The sequence below is a fragment of the Lichtheimia ornata genome (genome assembly GCF_029851405.1).
Source record: "Lichtheimia ornata isolate CBS 291.66 chromosome Unknown scaffold00009, whole genome shotgun sequence".
NCBI lineage: Eukaryota > Fungi > Mucoromycota > Mucoromycetes > Mucorales > Lichtheimiaceae > Lichtheimia > Lichtheimia ornata.
Genome location: NW_026695329.1, coordinates 2,049 through 24,191, shown reverse-complemented (window position 1 = coordinate 24,191; position 22,143 = coordinate 2,049). Strand labels below are relative to the sequence as shown.

At 43.6% G+C, this 22,143-nt stretch overlaps 8 protein-coding genes across 8 annotated transcripts; 3 read left to right on the top strand and 5 right to left on the bottom strand.

Moving 5' to 3' along the window:
* Positions 1-321: 321 nt before the first annotated feature.
* O0I10_002878 (uncharacterized protein) lies at positions 322-2,662 on the top strand (the record flags this gene model as incomplete). Its single annotated transcript, XM_058482955.1, has 10 exons — positions 322-333; positions 1,184-1,330; positions 1,407-1,479; positions 1,551-1,707; positions 1,773-1,937; positions 2,006-2,112; positions 2,187-2,255; positions 2,315-2,374; positions 2,437-2,544; positions 2,613-2,662. 10 exons carry the CDS (start codon positions 322-324, stop codon positions 2,660-2,662), a joined length of 948 nt encoding a protein of 315 aa, XP_058346044.1.
* A 163-nt stretch (positions 2,663-2,825) lies between these two features.
* O0I10_002877 (uncharacterized protein) lies at positions 2,826-4,445 on the bottom strand (the record flags this gene model as incomplete). Its single annotated transcript, XM_058482954.1, has 3 exons — positions 2,826-3,222; positions 3,283-4,027; positions 4,115-4,445. 3 exons carry the CDS (start codon positions 4,443-4,445, stop codon positions 2,826-2,828), a joined length of 1,473 nt encoding a protein of 490 aa, XP_058346043.1.
* A 1,127-nt stretch (positions 4,446-5,572) lies between these two features.
* On the bottom strand, positions 5,573-6,572 carry O0I10_002876 (NAD(P)H:quinone oxidoreductase, type IV; the record flags this gene model as incomplete). The annotated part of the gene is made up of 7 exons (XM_058482953.1): positions 5,573-5,684; positions 5,750-5,808; positions 5,885-5,969; positions 6,027-6,116; positions 6,183-6,336; positions 6,402-6,496; positions 6,553-6,572. 7 exons carry the CDS (start codon positions 6,570-6,572, stop codon positions 5,573-5,575), a joined length of 615 nt encoding a protein of 204 aa, XP_058346042.1.
* A 3,583-nt stretch (positions 6,573-10,155) lies between these two features.
* Positions 10,156-11,187, bottom strand: O0I10_002875 (uncharacterized protein; the record flags this gene model as incomplete). Its single annotated transcript, XM_058482952.1, has 2 exons — positions 10,156-10,671; positions 10,852-11,187. The coding sequence occupies 2 exons, from the start codon at positions 11,185-11,187 to the stop codon at positions 10,156-10,158; spliced, it is 852 nt and encodes a 283-aa protein (XP_058346041.1).
* Positions 11,188-13,071: 1,884 nt separating this feature from the next.
* Positions 13,072-14,975, top strand: O0I10_002874 (uncharacterized protein; the record flags this gene model as incomplete). The annotated part of the gene is made up of 9 exons (XM_058482951.1): positions 13,072-13,422; positions 13,486-13,622; positions 13,693-13,705; positions 13,777-13,831; positions 13,891-13,967; positions 14,035-14,340; positions 14,407-14,503; positions 14,564-14,662; positions 14,719-14,975. 9 exons carry the CDS (start codon positions 13,072-13,074, stop codon positions 14,973-14,975), a joined length of 1,392 nt encoding a protein of 463 aa, XP_058346040.1.
* Positions 14,976-15,018: 43 nt separating this feature from the next.
* Positions 15,019-17,072, bottom strand: O0I10_002873 (phosphomethylpyrimidine kinase; the record flags this gene model as incomplete). Its single annotated transcript, XM_058482950.1, has 9 exons — positions 15,019-15,149; positions 15,215-15,289; positions 15,369-15,473; positions 15,537-15,630; positions 15,694-15,770; positions 15,833-16,020; positions 16,108-16,234; positions 16,300-16,964; positions 17,023-17,072. The coding sequence occupies 9 exons, from the start codon at positions 17,070-17,072 to the stop codon at positions 15,019-15,021; spliced, it is 1,512 nt and encodes a 503-aa protein (XP_058346039.1).
* A 244-nt stretch (positions 17,073-17,316) lies between these two features.
* O0I10_002872 (uncharacterized protein) lies at positions 17,317-17,984 on the bottom strand (the record flags this gene model as incomplete). Its single annotated transcript, XM_058482949.1, has 4 exons — positions 17,317-17,494; positions 17,557-17,669; positions 17,756-17,908; positions 17,982-17,984. The coding sequence occupies 4 exons, from the start codon at positions 17,982-17,984 to the stop codon at positions 17,317-17,319; spliced, it is 447 nt and encodes a 148-aa protein (XP_058346038.1).
* Positions 17,985-19,684: 1,700 nt separating this feature from the next.
* O0I10_002871 (uncharacterized protein) lies at positions 19,685-21,795 on the top strand (the record flags this gene model as incomplete). The annotated part of the gene is made up of 6 exons (XM_058482948.1): positions 19,685-19,813; positions 19,879-20,116; positions 20,251-20,378; positions 20,432-20,594; positions 20,702-20,785; positions 20,897-21,795. The coding sequence occupies 6 exons, from the start codon at positions 19,685-19,687 to the stop codon at positions 21,793-21,795; spliced, it is 1,641 nt and encodes a 546-aa protein (XP_058346037.1).
* Positions 21,796-22,143: the final 348 nt, after the last annotated feature.

The window sequence follows — 22,143 nt, the reverse complement described above, 5'->3', positions numbered from 1 at the left end:
TTTACAAATGAATGTGTACGTAGTAGATGATAAAGAGACCAGCTCCAGATAGTTAAAGAACCGTGGTTATAGTAGAGTAACTTCCCACCAGCACGACCAAGATATGTGTGAGTGCCCAAAGAAATGGGATCCAAGTTGACATTACAAAGAACCCCGAGTTGTAGATGACTGCCAGTGCCACGCCTATGTAACATGATGATCATATGCATCGTCGCGTGATTATTAGCATTGAGATGATAGTCACCACCGCGTAATGACTAGTAGTACTTGCCTATGATACTTCCTGTTACAAACGATGCGAGTGATCCTCCTAGCACGAATATGAAAGGAACCGTCATCAGGATGTACCATCGAAATGTCTTTGTTTTGGCCAAGGTGATAAATGCCCACATGCCTACATAACAACAGCAGATCAACAACATACCTTGATATACCTCGATACTCGTTCTTTGATCCATGATGCTTACCAGCCGGTAGGTAGACGACGAGTGCGAAGATAATTGACCATACAACAGTGAATCTCCATATATCTAAAGGATGGGATCATTGAGGATAGAGAGATCAAAGAAGCCAACAAGGTATTACCGTTCAAGTAAAAAAGAGAATGAGGCACATCAGCAATGAGATTCAGTGGAACGAAATCAGGACTGAAAGGCCAATAGAGTGATGGCCAAGGGGGAGCACCGTTATAACCAAAAGGCAGTCGAAAAGAGGTTGACATATGAAGAAAGGCACAGCTTTACGTCTGAAGAAGAAGAAAAGTTAATATTACAATCGGAAGGATGTAAGGAAGCTGGTCCGATGACCCGGGTGCAGTGTGTATGTGTACATGGGTGCCTTACAATAATAGATGTGATCCTCATTATTACGTCAAATAGCCCCTTTATCGCATTCCTCAAAGGGGGTCGTGCTAAGTATAAAAAAGAGAAGCGTCTTTTATAAACGCGTTGAAAATCGGAAGTACCTGAGAGATGTACGTCGTCGTGTGTGTGTGTGTGTGTGCAACCTTCAATGTTGCATGACAGCGCCTTTGCCTCCGCCTTTCTCCTCCGGCAACTTTCTCCTTTTCTTTTCTTTCTTCTTTTTACCATCCTTTTACCATATATCCCAGGATGTCAGTTGCTGCAAGTATAATCCTTTATTTATCACTCTTTTTTATTCTCTAACAACCTTATTCTACTAGTCATTGTTTGGTCTATCTGCTCCTGCTGACGTCAAGATCCAGTTGGACGACGCTGAACAACGTCGCACCTTTGATATCGCAATCAATCGATCTCAACCACGCGAAAGACTTCCACTTTATTTTGACAGAGAACCCGTACGAGGAAAGGTATAAAGAGCGATAGAGGAAATAACTATCACAATGAATTGCTGATAAGGGGTGGTGGTTCTCCTTCTTGAAACAGGTGTTGGTCAGGGTGGGACACGGTAAACGTTTGGAACACAATGGGATTCGCGTCGAATGCGTTGGTGCCATTGGTAAGGGGTATCCATGCGTGCCATGTTGGCCATCTCGCTCATGCGCATTGTCACATACATACACGCTCTAGTTGTCCTTAATGACTCGTCTCAAAGCAAAGAGTTTCAGTGTCTATCACAAGAATTGGCAGCGCCTGGAGAGATACGGCAGAATACAACAATGGACTTTGAATTTCGAAACGTGGAAAAGCAGTATGAATGCTACTATGGTATCAACGTACAGCTTAGGTATGCTTCTTAACACCCAATGCCCTCTGCTTGTTGGTAGGCTTACAATAGGGTGATGATGATAGATACTTTATACGCGTCATCGTGGCGAGGAGGATGGGGAACATGATCCGTGAATCCGATTTACTCGTTCGATCTTATCATGAACCCAAGGATGATCCACATTCAATCAAAATGGAAGTCGGCATCGAAGATTGCTTACACATTGAATTCGAATACAACAAATCAACGCAAGTGGACAAGTAACATCACGTGCTCGTTGCTCGTCTGCTAATACAAGCTTCTCGATTTTATATAGATACCACCTGAAAGATGTCATTGTCGGCAAGATCTTCTTCTTATTGGTGCGTATCAAGATCAAGCACATGGAATTATGCATTGTACGCCGTGAGACGACTGGCTTTGGTGAGTGGACTGGATATGGATGATGGATGGCAACATTGAAAAAGAGGTTTAACGTATGATGTGGATACGTGTAGCCCCAAATACCTACAACGAGAGTGAGACAGTGAGCAAATTCGAAATCATGGATGGAGCACCCGTACGCGGTAGGTGAAATGCTTGTTCTTTGGATATCATGCAACTCATATACCCATTTAATACACAGGTGAGATCATTCCCATCAGGTTGTTCTTGGGTGGATATGACCTTACCCCCACATTCAGAGGTAAAGTTGGGCTTTTGTGTCGTTGGATATCGAATGTAGGTCGCTGATTGTGGTCTCCTTAGACATTAACAAGAGGTTCTCGGTGAGGTATTACTTGAATTTGGTGCTTTATGACGAGGAGAATCGACGATATTACAAGCAGCAAGAGATTACACTATATCGAAGGCGAGGTAAGGAGGCGCATTGGATCAAAGGGTACAACGTAAAGGACGCTAAAGGATGTAATTCTTTGATACAGAGGATGATGGCTTGCCACCAGATGCAAACACGGGCACGGAAGAAGATTAGGTGGAGCAAAGTAGAAATGATATTATGGCAATACAAACATGGATATGCTTTACTTACATTGTTAACATTGGCTGGATAATTGATTTTGATGCAATGCAAAACGAGGTCACTTTTATTTTGAGTATCGTACATGATTATTTTACAAATGTGGTAGATGTTGTTGTTAGTCTCTATAATGAGGCACATCAACACGTGGTGGCGGTGGTGATGATGATGGATGTTGCCATGGTGATTGTTCAACACCCGTATCATAGGTGACCACAGCTGGAGCTGAGCTATTGTTGCTTGTATTGCCCCATCCATACTCATTTCCTCGGGTGGCCATTGAATATCGATAGGGATCGCCATAAAAGTCATCTTCATAGTGGCTGGTCATTTCAAGAGGGATGGATCGTGGTCGTTGGTTTTGTCGTCTCTTTCTCATCCAAAAAACGAGACCTGCAATAATGATACCTAACCCAGCAGCGCCACCAATCACACTACCAACAATCGTGCCTGTGTCAGCCGTTGAGCCACCACTGATTGTTTGGGATTCAGCTGGTAAAGAAGGTGTAACAATGCTATCAATGCATAAATAAATATAAGCGAAATGACGAGATGCATATTTGTTGTCAGCTTACAGGGTAGGTATGGTGGTAACAACAGTCTCGGTACGCCCATTGGTGACAATGACAGTAGATGTCGTGATATAGCTTGTTGTTGTAACGTAATGTGTCGTTTCCGAAGGAGGAGGTGGATCTGTGGTAGTGCTTGTTGGTTTCGTTTCTTCAGTAGTAGTGGTAGTGGTAGTAATGTCTTCCGTAGTTGTGGTTGTGGATGGTGGTAATGGTATGCTTGTGGTTGTACTCGTTTCAGGAGGAGGGCTTGTCGTTGATGGTGGTACATCGGATGTTGTGGTAGTGGTGCTTATAGGATCACTAGTTGATGCTGATTCAGTGGATGATGAGGATGTCGTAGATGATGATGGCTCCTCCGCTGAGGTTGTTGAGACGTCATCGCTTGTGGTTGTGGGTGTTTGGATATCACTGCTACTACTTGGATCGGAAGACGTTGGCTCATTGCTATCTGTAGATTGGCTTGGAGGAATGTTGGTCGAGCTACTATCAGTAGGAGGTGGTGTGCTTGTTGGTTCAATGCTTCCACTATCGCTAGCATTGCTGGTTTGCGAAGGAGGAGGAGTATCACTGCTAGGATCAGGTGTTTGAGATGTTGATGATGGAGGTTCACTATCACTAGATGTGGTACTACTTGGTTCAAGAGAATCACTGCTGCTAGTAATCGGAGGATCGGATGTTGTGGATGATGCTTCACTCCCATCACTTGTAGGTGGTGGATCCGAATTGCTGGTTACAGTGTCACTGGTGTCTGAAAGTGGATGTGTGTGCTATTTTTTGAGTGCTATGTATTTCTTTCCATATCCCTCTCAAAATAGTATGCAGTCACCCATGTTACCTGATGTTGTGTTTGAAGCGGATGGTGCATCAGGGTCGCTTGATGATGTTTTTGGGTTGTCAGTTGTCGATGTTGTTGGCTCAACGTCCTCTGTAGTGGTTGGGCTTGGATTATCAAGAGATGATGTGCTATCAATTGGATCATCCACCTCTGTGTTTGATTCATCAGGTGCCATAGTTGGGGATGAGGGTGATAGGGTATTTGTAGATTCTTCTTCGGTTGGTGAAGGAGAGGCTGTATCATGATCCGATGTGTCATTTGGTGTTGTGGCACCTGGTGTTGACTCGTCGTTGGTGCGTGTAGTCGCAACATAATCATCCGTGGTTGACATGCTGATGATAACGACGCGCTAATAAAGCAAGCCGGGATGATAAAGGCGAGAGAGAAAAAAAGAAAGCGGAAAGAGAAAGGAACTACAATGAGGCGCGGGTAGAGGCAAAATATTGTCAACTCGGTACAGAGGAAATGCAACTTTCCGGAAGCCGAACAACAGCATCTGACTTTGTCGCCCCTAAAAATAGGGTCACCATACATCATTTACCAGCATGGTTTTTTCTTTCTTTCTAAATGATAAGCGTCCACCTTCAAGGTACTCCTGTGCCTATCATTTTCATCATACGAATGCCGTTGTCAAACGTGAATGCAAATTTTTCGCATATGCATCTAATCCAAAACATTAATGAATGGGTTGCATTCCCATTGACATTTACTGCGCTTGCCTGTCATATGATCATTGACATAAACAGTGATTCACGTAAGAGGTTGAAAAGGTCATGTATACGATAATGTGCTATGCGCAATGATACACGTGTTGTCTCTTAGAAACGCCCATCTATACTACCATGTTCTATAATTGACTCAGGGCTCAGCACTATTGTGCAATATGGATCCAGGATCAACACGCATGGTAATACCATTCATCTTTAACAACGCATGAGCCACTTTGAGTAACCAATGGTATCCACACACAGCTGTCAATGCGTATCATGGCAACCTCGTGCCTTTGGTTGGGTTCCTCCCTGCCAACGATTTCAAGTGTAGTTGGCGGTATAGCAAACACGCTGGTATGCATATGAAGGAGGTTATTGATTGCGTGAACAATCATGCACATGTGCGATGCCATGAGGAGATAAGCGAGAATGATGTTGAAAAAATGCATGATCATGTTGAATAAGATAACCGGCCAATACAAACAAGCATCCCAAAGCTGCCAAATATTTGCAGCTAATCGTCATCATGAGACTTGCTGCATATGCCACAATGAAGCAAGGCTATTTAAATGCAGCCACTGCCCCTGATGATGATGCTTTGTTGCAAAGATAAAGAGCACCAAGAACCTTGCCATAGCGTATTTAGGCATCCTCAATCACTATACCCAATCGTATTCATTCACTGAGCAGATACTATTGTTGGTTGGGAGAATTGGCTTTATTTGGTATTATATCGCTTCTAGCTTGTTTAGGCGGTCTTGCCCTTGACAAAGGTGGCGACGGTCTTGCCAAAGTTCTCACCCTGGTTCTTGGCAATAGCCAATTCCTTCTCGCTAGGTTGACGGGAACCATCACCGTTGCTATATATCATACGTCATTAGAACATGCCTTGAATGCATTCCATATACCAATCCAATCCACTTACGCAACGGTACCGGCACCATAGGCAGAGCCACCAACGACCTCAGAGTTGTCAAAGAGATGCTGCATGATTAAAGAAAGTGTCAGAACTTTGCTGCAGCTGTGTTTCCTCGCATTCATCTCCGAATGAAATACTTACAGTGTTGGCGAAACCGAAAGGCACGTAGATCATGCCGTGGTGAGCAAAGAAGGTGACGGCGGTAAGAGCGGTGGTTTCTTGACCACTATTTAAAATGCATGTTAATACATCTGTATGGTTGAAACAAAATAGCTATACATACCCGTGTTGGGAGGCGGTGGAGAAGAAGGTACCAGCGAACTTGCCAGCAAGACCACCAGCGGCCCACAATTGACCAGTAGCATCGAGGAATCTGATAAAATGAAACGGAGTATGTCAGTACACGCTATTATTGGATGAGGAAGATTTGCCTACTTACGCCTTCATTTGAGCGGGCATGGTACCGAAACGAGTGGGGATGCCGAACAAGATACCATCAGCTTCCTTGAGGTCGTCAACGGTGATGACAGGAACATCAGGCTTGGCAGGGGCGTGCATCTTTTGGAGGATCTCATCAGAGAGGGTTTCGGCAACTAAAGAAAAAAGAGATCATGTTTTAATACGAGGAAAACATGTTATGGTTGCTGATAAAGAATACCTTGGAAGAGCTTAGCTTCAACACCAACAGCTTCAAGACCCTTTTGGACTTCTTGGGCAAGGCGGTAGACGTGACCGTAGGTGGAGTAGAAGACGCTGTTGATACGATACGATATGAGTAAAGGCGTACATGACGTAGAATCGATACTCACATGTGAACTTTAGGAGCCATTGTTGTAGGATGTATGTGTGGAGGAGTAGTAGTGAAGAATGAAGATACACGTATTTCGCGAGCATGATTTATATATACGCTGGAGGTATCCCCGAGCGGTCGATAATATGTGTAAGCTTTGACAAATCTCCGCTCGTCCCACCTAAGCAAGGGAAGCTTTGTCAGTGCTTGATAAGCTGTACCCCAAATGCTGGAATCTCGCCCCTTGTCTCCTTAATCACCTATTACCAACAGCTTAGAAATCTTTGCACTCCTCTACTATTGATGATCAATCGAGGCATCAATCATCACGCATATCAATTACCACCGGGTACTTGGGACCTTATCTCACATTATCATCGTTGCGAGCACGTCATAACCAAAATACGCTCCAATGATATCACAACGTACGCAACAATACACGTGCTTTAAACCATTTGAGCATAACAAAAGGATCGATCAGCCATTTACTTCACAGCCGTGTCAATCGCTATTTCCATCTGATAAAGCATATTCTATCCATCCCCACAAAAATGATGAATGACTGGCTTCCCCCGTAAACTGTGATTTTGAATGGCTTAACACTACCTGTGGTGGAGTAACCATCTTAAAATAAGCTTGCATGTTTATGCAACCATACTACAATCCTTCTACTAGTATCCATCTTTACAGGAACTTGCAATCTTTTGCCCATCCATATTTGCAATTAGAGACTATCGCTGTAATGAAACGTTGTTAGCGGCAGCGAACAACAATGCTTCATGATGAGTGTACCCTGTCCAAATTCCAGGTCATAAAACGCCAACTAATAGCCTCTTCCTTCCATTTAAAATCGTTGCTCAATCCACCGCATATGAACTATTCTCCTGTTTCGATCCATCATCCCAACCTTCATCATTCTTGGCCCGAGAGGGTTTGACTAGGCAACGGTCAAATAAAAAAATGTCATCTCAATCTACTTGATTTCCCACTTCTTCCACTCTCAGCCCCTTGCCTCTTCTTCGCAATCTCAACTATTGCTCATTCATGTATACAACTACCACCTGCAAACGATTGTCCTGCTCCAACCCATCATGTCAATCCTATAACAGCCTTGATCCGATTGTCTTTGACTGAATGGCAGGTCCATGGCCCGTACACAGCCTTCATGTCTCTCTTCCACAACACACGAGTCTCTTGACACAACACACTCTCTTGCACACTCGTCTGCCACGACCAATCGTAACAGCATTCATTGCAGCAGTTGCTATTAGCAAGGGCATTTACTCCATTGTCTCCAACATCGTTCTTCCCTTGCAACAACTTGTCTTACAGCCTTGTTCACGTGTACAGCAGATAGCCATTGTATAGAAGCAGCTTTATTTACGTGTACGACATACTTCAATACATACAACTTCTTATGGATATGGATATGGGCCTCAAGATTGCTTTGGTGCATGCGATGGAAGGAATGGATACATTGCATGGTTTGGCTCCCTTGGCCCATTAATGATGTGCGTCAAGTTTGGATGTCGCCATATCAGCCGTCAACCACGCCGCAATACAAGCAACCCTCGGCTGGATGAGTTGTGATGGAAAGCGACAAGAAACATGGAGACCAAGGGTCGATGGGCAAGGAAGCGTATCAGCAGCGATCTCTGGGGCTTCTTTCTACCAACACATTGGATGTGGAATGGTTATGGTGGATGGATGGATGCGAGTATGAACCATGGTGGTTATTTGACGCGTTGTCAGCAGGGACTATGGATCATGTCATGTGGATATGGCTGAGGATGAGGATGATGGATGAGATGGAATTGATCAAAGAAGGAGTTTACAGCCTTGCACGGTATTGGAATACTCGAGTCAATGCACGCATCAGTTAGCAATCATGGATGGAGGATGTTTATGCAAGCAACAACCAAGAATACAATGACACATTCGCCCCTATTGTCTCTATGTGATTCACCACTCCGTATTTTATTTAATCCCAAATGCTGTTCCCTTATCTTACTTACTTCATAAACATCCATCCTACCTACAATTAAGTTATTCTTCGACTTCCATTGAATGAAAATTGGGTTCAACATGTTATTTGAGAGGGTATCGTACATTTAGCTTGTATTGTGCAAGACGCGGATCACTTGGATTGAAAGAGGAGACGGAAATTTGAAGTTCGGGAAGGGGGATGGGATCGTTTGCATCATCGGGTGTATCGTTCGTTAAAGCTTCCTACATGGTGTGTGGTAGTAGACGAAAAGCATCATAGATCCTCGAATACTTGTGCTGAAAAGATAATAAATTCGAGAATGATGGTAGCCAACAATACTGCTTGTCACCTCAAAGAAAGCATGGTTAATTGTAAGCTTAGTTCATATGTTCAAGAAAGAGTGAGCTGTGATACAATGTGGCATGAGTACATGAACACATTATGATTACCTACGCTATCGCATGCAACCTTATGTGCGAACAAACCATTTCATACGGGCTACCATAATAGGCGGACCTTACTACATGCAAGCCAGGGCGAAGGTCAATCATGCATTCTCCACCAATAGGAGGATTGACCCTTCCAGTCCTATCCAGCCAGCTGTGTTACACAAGCAAGCTCCTCCTGCATCTTTAGCTCTATTAGCGGCTGGCCACGAGACATTGAACAAAGATCACTTTCCATATAGCATCACTCTTACAGCGTAGGAAAACATAAAGATACCATACTTCTTCGTTTCTTTGATTCAAATCCCGAGGCTTAAGGTTCTAAGTAATGTTTGCATGTTGACGGTAGGATCGATTGGAGCGTTACGCTTCAAGATTCTATTCCTCGAGAAATGCGCTTTGCATAAAGATAAAGAACCATGGTATCTAATAACTATTTTACGTCCACTCGTGACTTTTAGGTACGCTGTGATCAACGTAAATTTTACCTAGCAACGTGCTGGTACAAAACGTCCGGTACAACCTGACCCTATGTATGCATATCGATGTCGACGCTTCTGCTATTACCCGGCTCACTTGCAGGCTATTGGATGTACGCTCACAAATCTAAAAACCAATCATTACATCGAGTGGTGCAGCTGCCCAAGCATGGCAAAGGAGCTATGTATGCACTGCAACAGACATTCCCTATTTATGGTTTGCCATGCAACATTGATGCTGCAAGCAAGTCTTCCCCTTTTCTAGTCTAAAAGACCTATGTATCGAAGACCTTCATATCACACAATAATGCCGTTGACGGCAAATGATGTTACTACCACCATGTCCAATCCACGAATACATCACACCAATACATAGCTTACAAGTCCCACAAAACTTTCAATCATGTTGTATCATTAGATCCCTATTACTATTCTCGTTGATACGAGCGTGTGCATACACCTGTGTCGTGCATCTGGCGTTGAGATTAGGTTTTGTGTCACATTCAAGAATAGTGCCGCTTTTGCGTTACATGGATACCATGAAAAAAAATCCACCCAAAGATGTCACTGTACAAGCTGAAGGTCTATGGTATCCTTACTATAGCTGCTTTTTTATTGCTCTTTGAAGCAAGTGAGTGATATCTCCAGAAGATAAAAAGCGTAATCAATCGGCATCGAATCACGCCATGCTGCAATGTTGTCGGTGCTTCTTATTCTTTTTTTAGTTGTTCTTTTTTGGAGTCCTTCCGAGAGCGACCATACGTCTTACGCATGAAGTTGGCAAATAATCCGACCAGGGATGTGACGTATATGATGTTGATCTTGAGCGTAAATCGTTGGCCTGGCGAATTAGAGCAACCAGGATAGAACAAGTATGCCAAAGCAAGTGACACGCCCACCACAAATTGGATGATTTGCATCGATGTCAAGTATTGTTTGCCGGGAGGATGAAGGCCAACAGTGGTCGCTGCATAGTAAAAGTACATGACCGTGTGAATGAACGAATTGAACGTGCAAAACATCCAAATAGCAGTGCAACGATAGCGGATTCCAGCCCACATGGTGATCAAAGCACCAGCATGATGGAAGAGTTGTAGGAATGATGGTTGACGTCCCTTGAGCACAATGATAATTGTATCCACCATTTCATAGTACTTTGAGAGATAAAATAGATATCCCCAATAGGCAAGTGTGTCTCTCCAAAAGAACTCGTCTAGGTCGCACACCTTTTCCGCCAAACATCAAAAGCGATGGGGTAGATGATACGTTAGTGGGTTGAGGTATATACAACACACACGCATATGCAAGTCCCCTTCCATCATCAGAATAACCTTTCTGCTACCCCCTTCATCCGATCCCACTCCTTGTGCCTTTTGCTGTAATCCATTTCCTTTTCTATAACTTACCCGGTCAAATAACGGTGCATCTCGTGTCCTTGCCTTATGCAATCCTTTCACCATGTTGTAGAATGTGATAGCGGAATAAATACAAAGAGCCATATTATGTGCCAGACAAAAGGCTGTCATCAAGGGGTTTGATTTGCGTGCGGTTTGGTCGCCGCGTTTTTTCGCCTCCACGCGTGATAAGGAGGTTGCTGAGGAACCAAATATTCTTGATAGTACCTGAACACCTGCTTCATATGCAATGGCAGCAATGATAGGCGTTTTCCAATCCATCATAGTTTCGTATATCTGAGGAAATGGAATACCAGGGATTGTGGCGAGATAATCTAATTCAGCCATGGTTGTGGGATTAAAGAGAGGAAAGGAGGAAAGAGAAGACGTGTTTTGGGATCCCTTTTTAAAACCAAACCTTGTCCAGCATTCGGGTCGCTGATCCAATGTCGCATCAGTGGCCCCCTATTTTGAAACTTTTAGAATCCCATCCCTGATTCATTGTTGGCCGTCAAACTTGATCCACATGTATGATGACGGATTATATGGCTTGTTGCAGCATTGTATGCCTACGTTTTAATTTCCTATTTCCTCCTAAACACCTTTAACCATCCATCCATTGCCATGTCTTGATGAGCCTATACACTCCGGGGACTAAAGAGTAACAACAGATGTTGGGGTAAAAGTCTTCACATAATATTTGACGCTCCGAGCTTGACCATTAACCTGGAGCATGGTCAGTGCACGCCGACGTTATGCTCACTCGCCTACTGCTTTTGGATGCTCTCTTCTCAACATGGAATGATTACAGTGGCAGCTGAATCCTTTTGTTAGCATACATTCTTGGCGTGCGAATTATGTGGACATGATTATGGTACATGGTTGCTATTCAATACCAACATCCAACAATACTACTCAACAACACGCCTCCACGGATAATAAACCACGTCTTACATGCCTCACATGAGACGTATCAGCTTTTGATGTTTTTTTATTGAATTGGTGGTGCTGGTCGTATACGTAATAGATATCATTTACCAGTAGTGTAAAAGAATGGGACGAATTGTAAGGTGGTGTGGGTGTACAAGACATCAGGTACAAGGAAGCACAGGATAAACGACTATGGTATTGATCAAAAGTATGGCTGAGTGAAGAAGCCCAAAAGTCGATTTATTAAAACATACGTCACCAATCATGCCTTTAGTGCGAGCTCGGCCTGTACGTACCAAATAGCATGCTTTCATCTATGCACAATACATTGAACCTATTTACTATGACGTGCCCGCCAACAATACGCATGGCTTTTGTCATAGAGATATACAAAAAGGATAATAGGGTGTTGCGGGGATACCTGATGCTACGTCGTGGAAAAGGTGGCGTTTCTGGTAGCACTCAAAGTGTCTTGAATGGCCTTCCCAAGTAAGGCTCTCAGGCTATCATGGATCACTCATATTGTAAAAGGAGCATCCGTTTATGGTTGCCCCACCATGCACCTTTAACAATCAATGGGCAGTCATTGTTTTATGAATGAGCTTACAAGCATAATCAGCAAGGTACAATACGCTGCGTCATTATGATGTGCATGAAAATTGCCGATCACACCTACCAAATGATAAACAAAGAGCAATGAGAACTTCCCAGCTTATCCAAGTTTATCCCGACATGAGACATGATGTGAATGAGTGGATGTTCCTTGATTTAATATCCTTTGGAAAAAGTTTTCCAGAAGAAGCCGTGCGTTCAGTGAGCGGATCTTTCCGGGAGTGGCGATTCGGGTGATTGCTTTTCCAAAGCAGCCATGGCTGTCTTCCCCTAGAGGAAAGTGTTACCCGAGTCCTAACGATGTTGGATCAGTAGCTGATGCACCCCACTACATCACGTAAATCAAAGAATACATGCTTGTGGAAGACGTATCATATAGCAATGTAAATGGATTCAGTCGATGGATTTGCATCAATAACCCCAGCAGCAGATTAAATGACACATGCACTCTTATATGCAGCAACCCCCCCCCACTTTCTCATAAGGCGATCTTTGATCCAGCATCCAAAGCATTGCAAAGACCAAACGCAATATGGGTAGTACAATAGATGACAACCTACAGGCGGCGATGTGGTATCGTTGTTACCCGCGTTTTTTATGATGGCAGTAAGGTACACAAGCTTGTCTATATATGGAGATGATCTTGAAAAGCTAAAATCTATTTAATGCTTGACCTCGACCAACGACAACATGCAGGGAGAGTCTCTTTCAACTGCAACGTCAACGCCGGATAGTATGGAGTCCTCGGGTATCAAGAATCGGTCGCCGTCATTGCCCAATGACCATGTCATTGAAGACAAGATTGAGTACAGCAACAAGACGCCATTCATGGCCTGGATTGTCCTTGTCAGTATAATGTTGGTGAATGCTGCTTGTAACATTATGTGGACCACTTGCTCCAGTGCACCCACACCGTCAGCCGAGTGGATGCAAATCGACTTTGATCAGCTAAACTGGTTATCCAATGCATGCGCTATTGTGAATACGTTGCTATCGTTACCAGCTGGATGGGCCTATGAACAATTTGGTATCAAGGCTTGTGTAAGTAAACCCATGCTGCTGGTTTTATCTAGAACAAAGATCATCTAAAACGTTCTGGTATAGATTTCCTTTTCAGGGATCATCAACTTGGTTGGAGCATGGATCCGATATGCAGCCGTTGCAGCTCCACCAGAGAAGAGATACACCATCGTTATGGTTGGCCAAGTCATTGGTGGCATTGGTGGTCCATTCGCATACAAGTACGTTGTTGTCTCCTGATTCAATCAGCAAAGTGAAGATACTAATCATGCATCATCAATTCTATAATAGTATTGCTCCAAAGGTATGTTGATGCAGGTATTGATGATGATGATGATGAAGCCCTCCTCCTCACACATGCACGCACCTTTCAAGTTTGTCGCTACTTGGTTTGCACCCCAAGATCGTACAATCGGCAACACATTTGTCTGTAAGTAAAGCGAAACACCGACAAGCAGTGGACGTGCGTCTCATCTTTTTGATCCGCAGCTATCTCTTTGGGTATGCTTGTGGCACCATTGATTATGCCTCCCCTAGCTCCATCGGTCGAAAATGTTCCCTGGATGGTAGGCATCATATTGGAAGCCTAAGAATCTTCTATGACTAACACAGCAACACTCACATTCACTATAGTTCAAGGTCGTTGGCATCATTTGCACATGTTGTGCCGTCCCCATCTTGTTGACACCCAAGCTGCCAAAGGTTCCTCCTTCAGCTAGTGCCGCTGCACCAAGAACATCGATTTGGAAAGGTGTCAAAATGCTTTGCAAAAACTTTCAATACATCAGCACTGTCATTGTTGCAGGAGTCAACTGTGGCATGTTTTATGCCATCTCTGTGATTATCATTCAAGCCGCGGCGCCTTACGGCTATACGGATCAACAAGGAGGCATCGCAATGGCCGTATTAACTATTGCTGGCTATGTCGGCGGTACTTTTGTGAGTATACATTTATCCTCCATCTATGCATGCATGTGCTTAAATCTAATCATTTTTATTTACAAGATGGGGTACTTTGTTGGACAAAGGGGCGAGCATCTCATGTTCATCAAGCTTTTCACACCGATGGTGGTCGCTACCTATGTCATGTTAATCTTCCAAAGTAAGTTTGCGGGTGAAAGCAAAGATTTCTGGTATGTTGACTCACCATGACAAACAATAGTCGTTGAAAATGGATACGGACCCTTGATTTGTATCTGCTTCTTGATTGGATTTTTCTCCATGGGCGTGCTTCCTGTGCAACTGGAATATGCATGTGAAGGTAAAAATATTTACCATCATTTGTTGTCGTATTTGGTTATCCTAATGCATCCTTAGTGTCATATCCGGTGCCCGAGGCTATCGCATCCAATGTCATTTGGACCCTTGATACGGTCGTCATGCTCATTTTCACAGTCATTGCCAACGCATTACGTGCAGGACCAGAAGCCGATCCACCAGGCAACATGCGCAACTCACTTATTGCTGCTGTGTGCATTATGGCCTTTTTCTCATTACCCATTCTATGGCTTAAGGGAGATCTCAAACGCTTAGCCGTTGATCGGAGGAGAGCATCTTTAGTACCTAGTGTTTAGATAGATATACAACAACATACAACATATAAACTATTCTACATTTCTATTTACGATGAAGACCCATTTCCCAGAACTTAATTTCGAGTCTCGTGGCTTGCTCAAAGATTTCACAAGTTTCCTTGAAACGTGAAGGCGAGGTCGACACATGATGAACGGCAAGCTCTTCCAAGAGTGCTATTTCATAGATACACCCCATAAGTCCATCCATTCACACGAATAAAAAAATTCGGTCACTATACCTTTTCCGTTTCTCACTGCATCTTGAAAGTCGTCCTCAGCATAATTTTTGATCCAGGTCCAATATGGGTTACCCTCTATGAGTGGGTGAGTGAGTCATCGGCAATTCTCGGAACTGTCAAAACATTGTCCCATTGCATTGTCCCACGTGCTTACCTCGCTTGGTGTTGGGGTCATTGTAAAGCTTCACACCAATTTCACCGTAACCTAGGAGACAAGGAGCCATGGCCACTTGCAGATCAAGCTGATCTCCGGTTGCGCCTGTGGGAGAAATCGGAACCCAATGTCAATTGATATGAAAGGGTAAAAGTATTTCATGCTTACCCTTGTCAAGGACATAACGCGTATAGGCTACGTTGTAGACACTCTCGGGTGTTGCCAAGATATCCTCCTTGGAGATGCCCCAGCTTTCGCAGTACTATCGTTTCCATGACATCAGATACTGTTTACTTACCCGAACTTTCCCGTTGCTGCCTTTTACCTTCAAGTGCATCTGCATCTCATGTTGGATATGCAATACGATCTTCGCATTTCTTGCGGCCATGTCGATGTCAGGTGCTATACAATGTATGAGTTAGAGTTGATGGTCACGTACATGTATATTTGCATAATAAACCTACACTTGTAAGCGGCCAATGCAGCTGAACGAGCATAATGCTGTAAATAAAGGTAATCTTGTTTGATGTAAAAGATGAAGCTTTCTCTTGATAATGTTCCATCGGCCATGCCACGCACAAATGGGTGATCAATGAATTCGTCCCACACGCCATCGGGTAGTGACTCCTTCAATGCTTGAACATAGCTCTTACTATAGAGATAAGGTTTGAGACGATGAGATGAAGCTTGTGAGATGATCCAAATACACGAATGGATTCTGAGAAGATCGTGCACTTACCAAGCATAGGGACGTAAATGGATATTGTGAAGATGGTTGACAGGACCAGCACCTTTTCCAATGGATGCGTGAGATGCATTGATGGCATCTTGGATATAGATTGTAGCCTTCTTTACTGCCATAACCACTATGATTACATCAACATTAGCCTATGATCATCTGAGATGTTTGCTTCCCTTCCCTTAAACATACCATCATTGCCCTGAGCAAGTCCGGCAGCAATAGCAGCAGAAAGAGTGCATCCAGTGCCATGAGTATCTTTCGTATCACAATAGGGATTCTCAATCTCGTGGTATTCGCCCGTCTTCTTCTCGTACAAGACATCCACAACGTATTTCTCGCCATTCCGTTCCACAGGCAAATGTCCACCCTTGACCAATACATTGCGAGGACCCAAATCGGCAAGCTTTTTGGCAGCTGTACGCATATCATCGAGCGTCTTTATAGCACCAGAGCTCATTCCCAACAAGACTTCGGCCTCGGGGACATTGGGAGTCAATACAAGCGTGATGGGCAATAAGCTGTCAATACATGTCTGCACGGCGTCCTCGGCCAACAACTTGGAACCGCTTGTCGATATCATCACAGGATCCACCACCAACTTGTCATGATTGTACTTTTTCAACGTGTCAACCACTGCTTGAACAATAGCACCAGAAGCCAACATGCCGGTCTTGATAGCATCCGTGCCAATATCGCTGAGCACCGCGTCAAGCTGCTTTTGCACAAAGTCGGTGGGCACATTATGGATCGCATCGACGCCCAATGTGTTTTGCGAAGTCAATGAAGTCAACACCGAGGAGCCGTATACATTGAGCGATGTCAAAGTCTTGAGATCGGCTTGAATTCCTGCACCACTATCGTGTTGTATTATGTCAGGACAACCTCCCTTGTTATACATGCATAAACTCTTACCCTCCGCTATCGCTACCAGCAATTGTCAATACTTTGGGAATAGCTGTCATGATACCAAAAGAATGCTTGTGTATGTGCGTATGAGTTAAGAGAGAGAGAGAGAGCAAGAAGGAAAATAGATGTAGATGGGCCCAAGATAAATAAAGATGGGGGAATGGGCAATGTCGGGCTTTTGTTGGAATTACCATAAAGTTTAATGCAAAAGAAAGATAGTTTACAAAAGATGCGTACAAGTGTGAAATGTGATGTTGTGTAATTGATAATGTTGGTATAGAACTTGCATTCTTCATACGTCTATTTGGATCCCATCATCAACTTGAATTCTTCAAAGCTGATCTTGCCATCACCATTCATATCGGCTTGAGCAATCATGGAATGGATTTCTTCTTCAGTAAGGTGCTCATTCAAAGATGCCATCACATCTCGAAGTTCTTGATGATCGATCAATCCGTTGCCATCCGTATCAAATACTCTGCCATGTAATCATAGCGTCAATACACCTGCTACATCCTTCTCCCACAATTTTTGATTTACCTGAATGCTTCCTTCAAATCATCGGCTTCATTGGTGGATTGCAGGTTTTGTACAAGACCAAGGAATTCATCAAAGTCAATAGTGCCATTACCATCAGCATCCACATCATTGATCTATTGCGTTTACATGTTAAAAAACGTCTCGTACCCAAACGCACACACAGGCTCATCCTGTCACATCCAGGAACATAATGGCTTACCATATCCTGCAGCTCAGCATCACTTGGGTTCATACCAAACGAACGCAAAACAACACCTAATTCCTTGGCCGAGATATTCCCATCACCGTTACGGTCAAAGAGTTGAAAGGCTTCACGGAATTCGTCAATACGTTCTTGAGTAAGTTGATCAGCCTACGCAACAACAACAGATCGCGTGTCAATCCAGTGCATCTGATTGCCTATACGATGGCTCCATTGTACATACCATAACGTTGTTGTAGAAGAGAGAGAGAGCGAGTATGTGTGTGCTTGTGTGGAAAAAAGGAAAAAGAGATAAATATGGAGAGAGATACGTGCAGCAAACGCTTTGAAGGTCGCGGCAACGTGACTCGAAAAGGGTATTGATGTAATGAGAGTCGCACAAGAGCATCATCCCTCGAGATAAAAGGTAAAAAAAGGTGGTTGATGCTGCCGCCCTTTTGTGCATGAATCTTGATTGCAAACAACCATTGCCATTATCCATGTCATTACTTCAATGTAATTTACCATTTACGCTTCACCAATAAACTCCCATTTCATTCAAACCATCCAACAGTTAAAGATAGCAACCGTTGCCAAGGACATGACATAGTCAGCTGCGCCCGCACTGCCAGGAAAAACGGCTCTTTGCTCTTGCTCTCTCATGCGTGCTGCGCTCCGATTGATATCCAATTTAAGCCTAGCAGCTCAGCACTTTTATCAGCCGTTTTGCTTTCTTTCGCTTCACACTTGTCATTTCAAGTTTTGCTATTGCAAACATTCATCCTTGCCAATGAATCAGTCTAAATAACCCAAGAGATGATATGATCTATGTTGAGCGTAGCAAAATGTTTATAGCCAGATTCAACATCATTTCATTCTTCTTCATCTTTTGACATTCCATCTTTGGCAATTAGTCAATAGCTCATCACTGAACCCCTGAGATACAACATGACAACTCGGCTTTCAAATACTGTATCATGAATGTATATGAGATCTGTTGTTTTGAAATGATCCTGTTACGTGCCCCTGAATATGGATCTGGTACTATAACAACACACAGACACAGGCTTAATAATGAACGTTTATTGTTGTAACCCCACCCAATGGTACGTTATGCCGTGGTAATACACGCCTCATGAAGCACACATTGCATCTTGCCATATGCCGCATAACGTGGTCCTGAAGTCAATGAAAGTTAAAGACATTGGATGCATCAATCCACCGTGCTGGTTGTAAGGCTCATTGGCTAACCAATACAATGGCTGAAACATGCTTGGCCTACCATGATGCTGGGTACGTCTTGGTATTTAGTTATAGGCAGCCAATAAATTTTCTCATATAGCTTTATAGTTGCAGAAAAAAAGAGATGACACAGGTAATACCAGCAAAGAGGAAAGGGAGCAAGTACATGTGACACGCTGTAAACGACCGTGTGAGTGTATAAAGTAACCAGCAGCTCACTAGAAAGGTAAGGCAAAGCCATAAATACGAGTCACTGAGTCGTACTTCACTGACGGGATTTATATTTAGTAATGGTTGGTGCAACGTAATACACCCCAATCCATGATCGACGTAAAAGGATCGACATTCTGTAGTCAATAGCTGCATATCGCCATTGCCAAATGGTACATTGCCGGTATAAAGGCATGGAAAGATAAAGATGTTCATTGTTGGATTATCCAAAGGTGGATGAGATGCAAGATGAGCACGTACAATACAACAAGGGAAGGATGGGTCTTATAAAGGAGGAAGAGAAAGAGTAATGAGTTTGCTGCTGTCAAGAGGGAGAACAAGTTAATCCTTTTAGTGCTTAGGCAAATGCCTTTTAAGAAACCACCAAATCTAGGCCCGCAGTAATGGTGTCTTTTTTCTACTCTCTTTCCTTTATTCTACCCTCCTTTTCCTCTCTCTTACTTTTTCGTACTTTTTCCTCCACATACCTCCACGATGAAACCGTGGCTCGGCTCTAAGTCATGGCTACTTGGCCTTGTCTTTATCTTTTTTATTGGCAACCTGATGTTTTGGACATATAATTCCCGAGAGACTTGCGACGAGAACGGCAACTGCGTTTCCTACGTAAGTTAAAAATACACGCCAGCTCTTGTGGATTACCGTAACACGCAAACTCATCATGTTCTTAGGAACAACATACCTCTGTTGATAATAAGGATGAAGCATCATCTTCACCCTTCCATCCAGATTCCCCACAGCAAGATCAACAACAACCACCTCCACCACCTGATATTCCCCAACCACCACCTCCACCACCACCACCACCACCGGTTCCTGTTCCACCACCTCCTCCAGCTGAAGCACATCTTGAACCTGTGCTATTCCAAAACAATCAACCAATCAAACCACCAAAAACATATATGCCTGGTACGTTGTTGTTGGGAATGCAGGAGCAAAATACTATTTTTATTGGGGGCGTGTGTGTGTTTGCACCTATGTTTATGTTAGGCGCCGAAAAAGTTACTAATGTTGGGTTTCACCCCTCCTTAATTTTTTTACAGGGCAACATCCTGCGTCGACCAAAGACTTGCCTTTGGTAGCCCCAACGGCTGATCAGATCACTATGCGGTTGAAGGATGGTAACGCGCTTGCCTATGCTGAAAGACTTGAGTCTTGGAATATTGGCCTTGTAAGTTTTTGGCTAGTGTGTATGAGCTTATCCAATAACACCACATGTTTCAGATCAACACAAAGCCCGATGTCTTTATCGCTTCCGAAGGCCACCTTGTCGACATTGATAGACACTATGAACGTGAGCATCGTATTTATACGTTGATGAAATGGATTTTGCGTGTGTATCGTCGTGACCCCACTCGCACACACCCCTTGCTTATGGTCGATGCAGGTATGGTATATAGCTTTTTGCTTTTGTTGCTCCTGGTCGATCAAGACAAAGAGACACCAGGCTTTATTAGCTTTTATTAACACGCTCACACCTTTTTCGGATAAAAGGATCCAACCATGGCTTGTTTTCTATGGTCGCTAGTGCTAGTGGTGCTCACACTATTGCTTTTGAACCACAAACAAACCTGCGTAGTAAGTTGTTGTTGCTGCTGTTGTGTGTGTATGGTGATGGTTTCCTCGTACATACGCACACATCGTCTTCGTTGACCCATGTGCTCATACAAAAATGTTTGATCATGATAGGTGTAATTGGTCTTGGCGCACGTCTTAATCAAGTATCACCGCGGCTACGAGTTCTCCCCTTTGCCGTCCTTGATAAATTCCGCAAGGTGTCCATGTCCAACTATAACGTCAATGATGGCGGTATTGGGTTCCTTGATTTTGCCAACCAAAACACGATCATGCAAACGCAAACGATTCGCTTGGATACGTTGCCTGCTTTTGACAAGTTGTTTACCGGCACAGACAAAACATTGATCAACAGCCCACAGGAAATTGATGCCGCTTATGCCAAGGGATTGGAAGCTTCCACCGACAATAACGGTGTAGCCATCGGCAGTCTCAAAAATGTGTCATCACTTTTACGCCAACCAATCCATTTCTTGAAGATTGATGTGGAAGGATTCGAATTACAAGCTTTGGATTCAGCGAGTGAATTATTTGCTGCTGGGTTGGTGGAGCATTGTGTGCTTGAGTTTGGTCCACCCAATCGATGGGATGTCACTGAGCAAGGTTTAAGTACTCAAGAGGAGGTACGCAAAAAGACCATTGCCCATGCCAAGCAAGTGTTGCATCGTGTGACACAGGAATGGGATATGGATATTTACTTGTTGCCAGCCATGGGTTGGGATCGTACCGTGCAATGGATGATGGATCGCGATGTCGCTTACAACAAGAACATGCCCAACAAGAACAAGATCGTGCATTATCTCAAGGCTTGGGACTTTGATGGCAAACCACAGGAAGGTGATGAATTTGAGCGGGAACTTGAGGGAAAACAACAACTTGTCACCGAAGCCATCCCATTGTTAGATGAACACATCGATGGGTATATGGACGATTTGGAGTCTATTGGTGAAATGTACTTGTGGTTCGTTAAACGCTCCGGCAACAAGGCGGTGACGAGCAAGTTAGAGTTATAGAACCCATGCCACTTCATTATCCTTCACTTTCATTCTCCAACCTTTTACGTGTATTATCTTGTTTTGATGCATCATCATTTTCCTTTTATATTCGCACCATTTTTAACATCATCATCGTGTTCAATCCCCACCCCACACACATTGTTGCATGATGCACGTCGAAAAAAAAGTCATTGTAGTAATGCATAAATTCCAATTGATCGTAGTTGCGTGGATAAGGAGTTGTAAAGAGTGATAACGGGGGTCTTCATAGTAAGTGCTAAGAGGCAACTCTACAGTATCATCTGGCTAGCATATGAACGAGGAAACCTTAATCAGGGTGATATGAAAAAAAGTGATCAAAGCGTC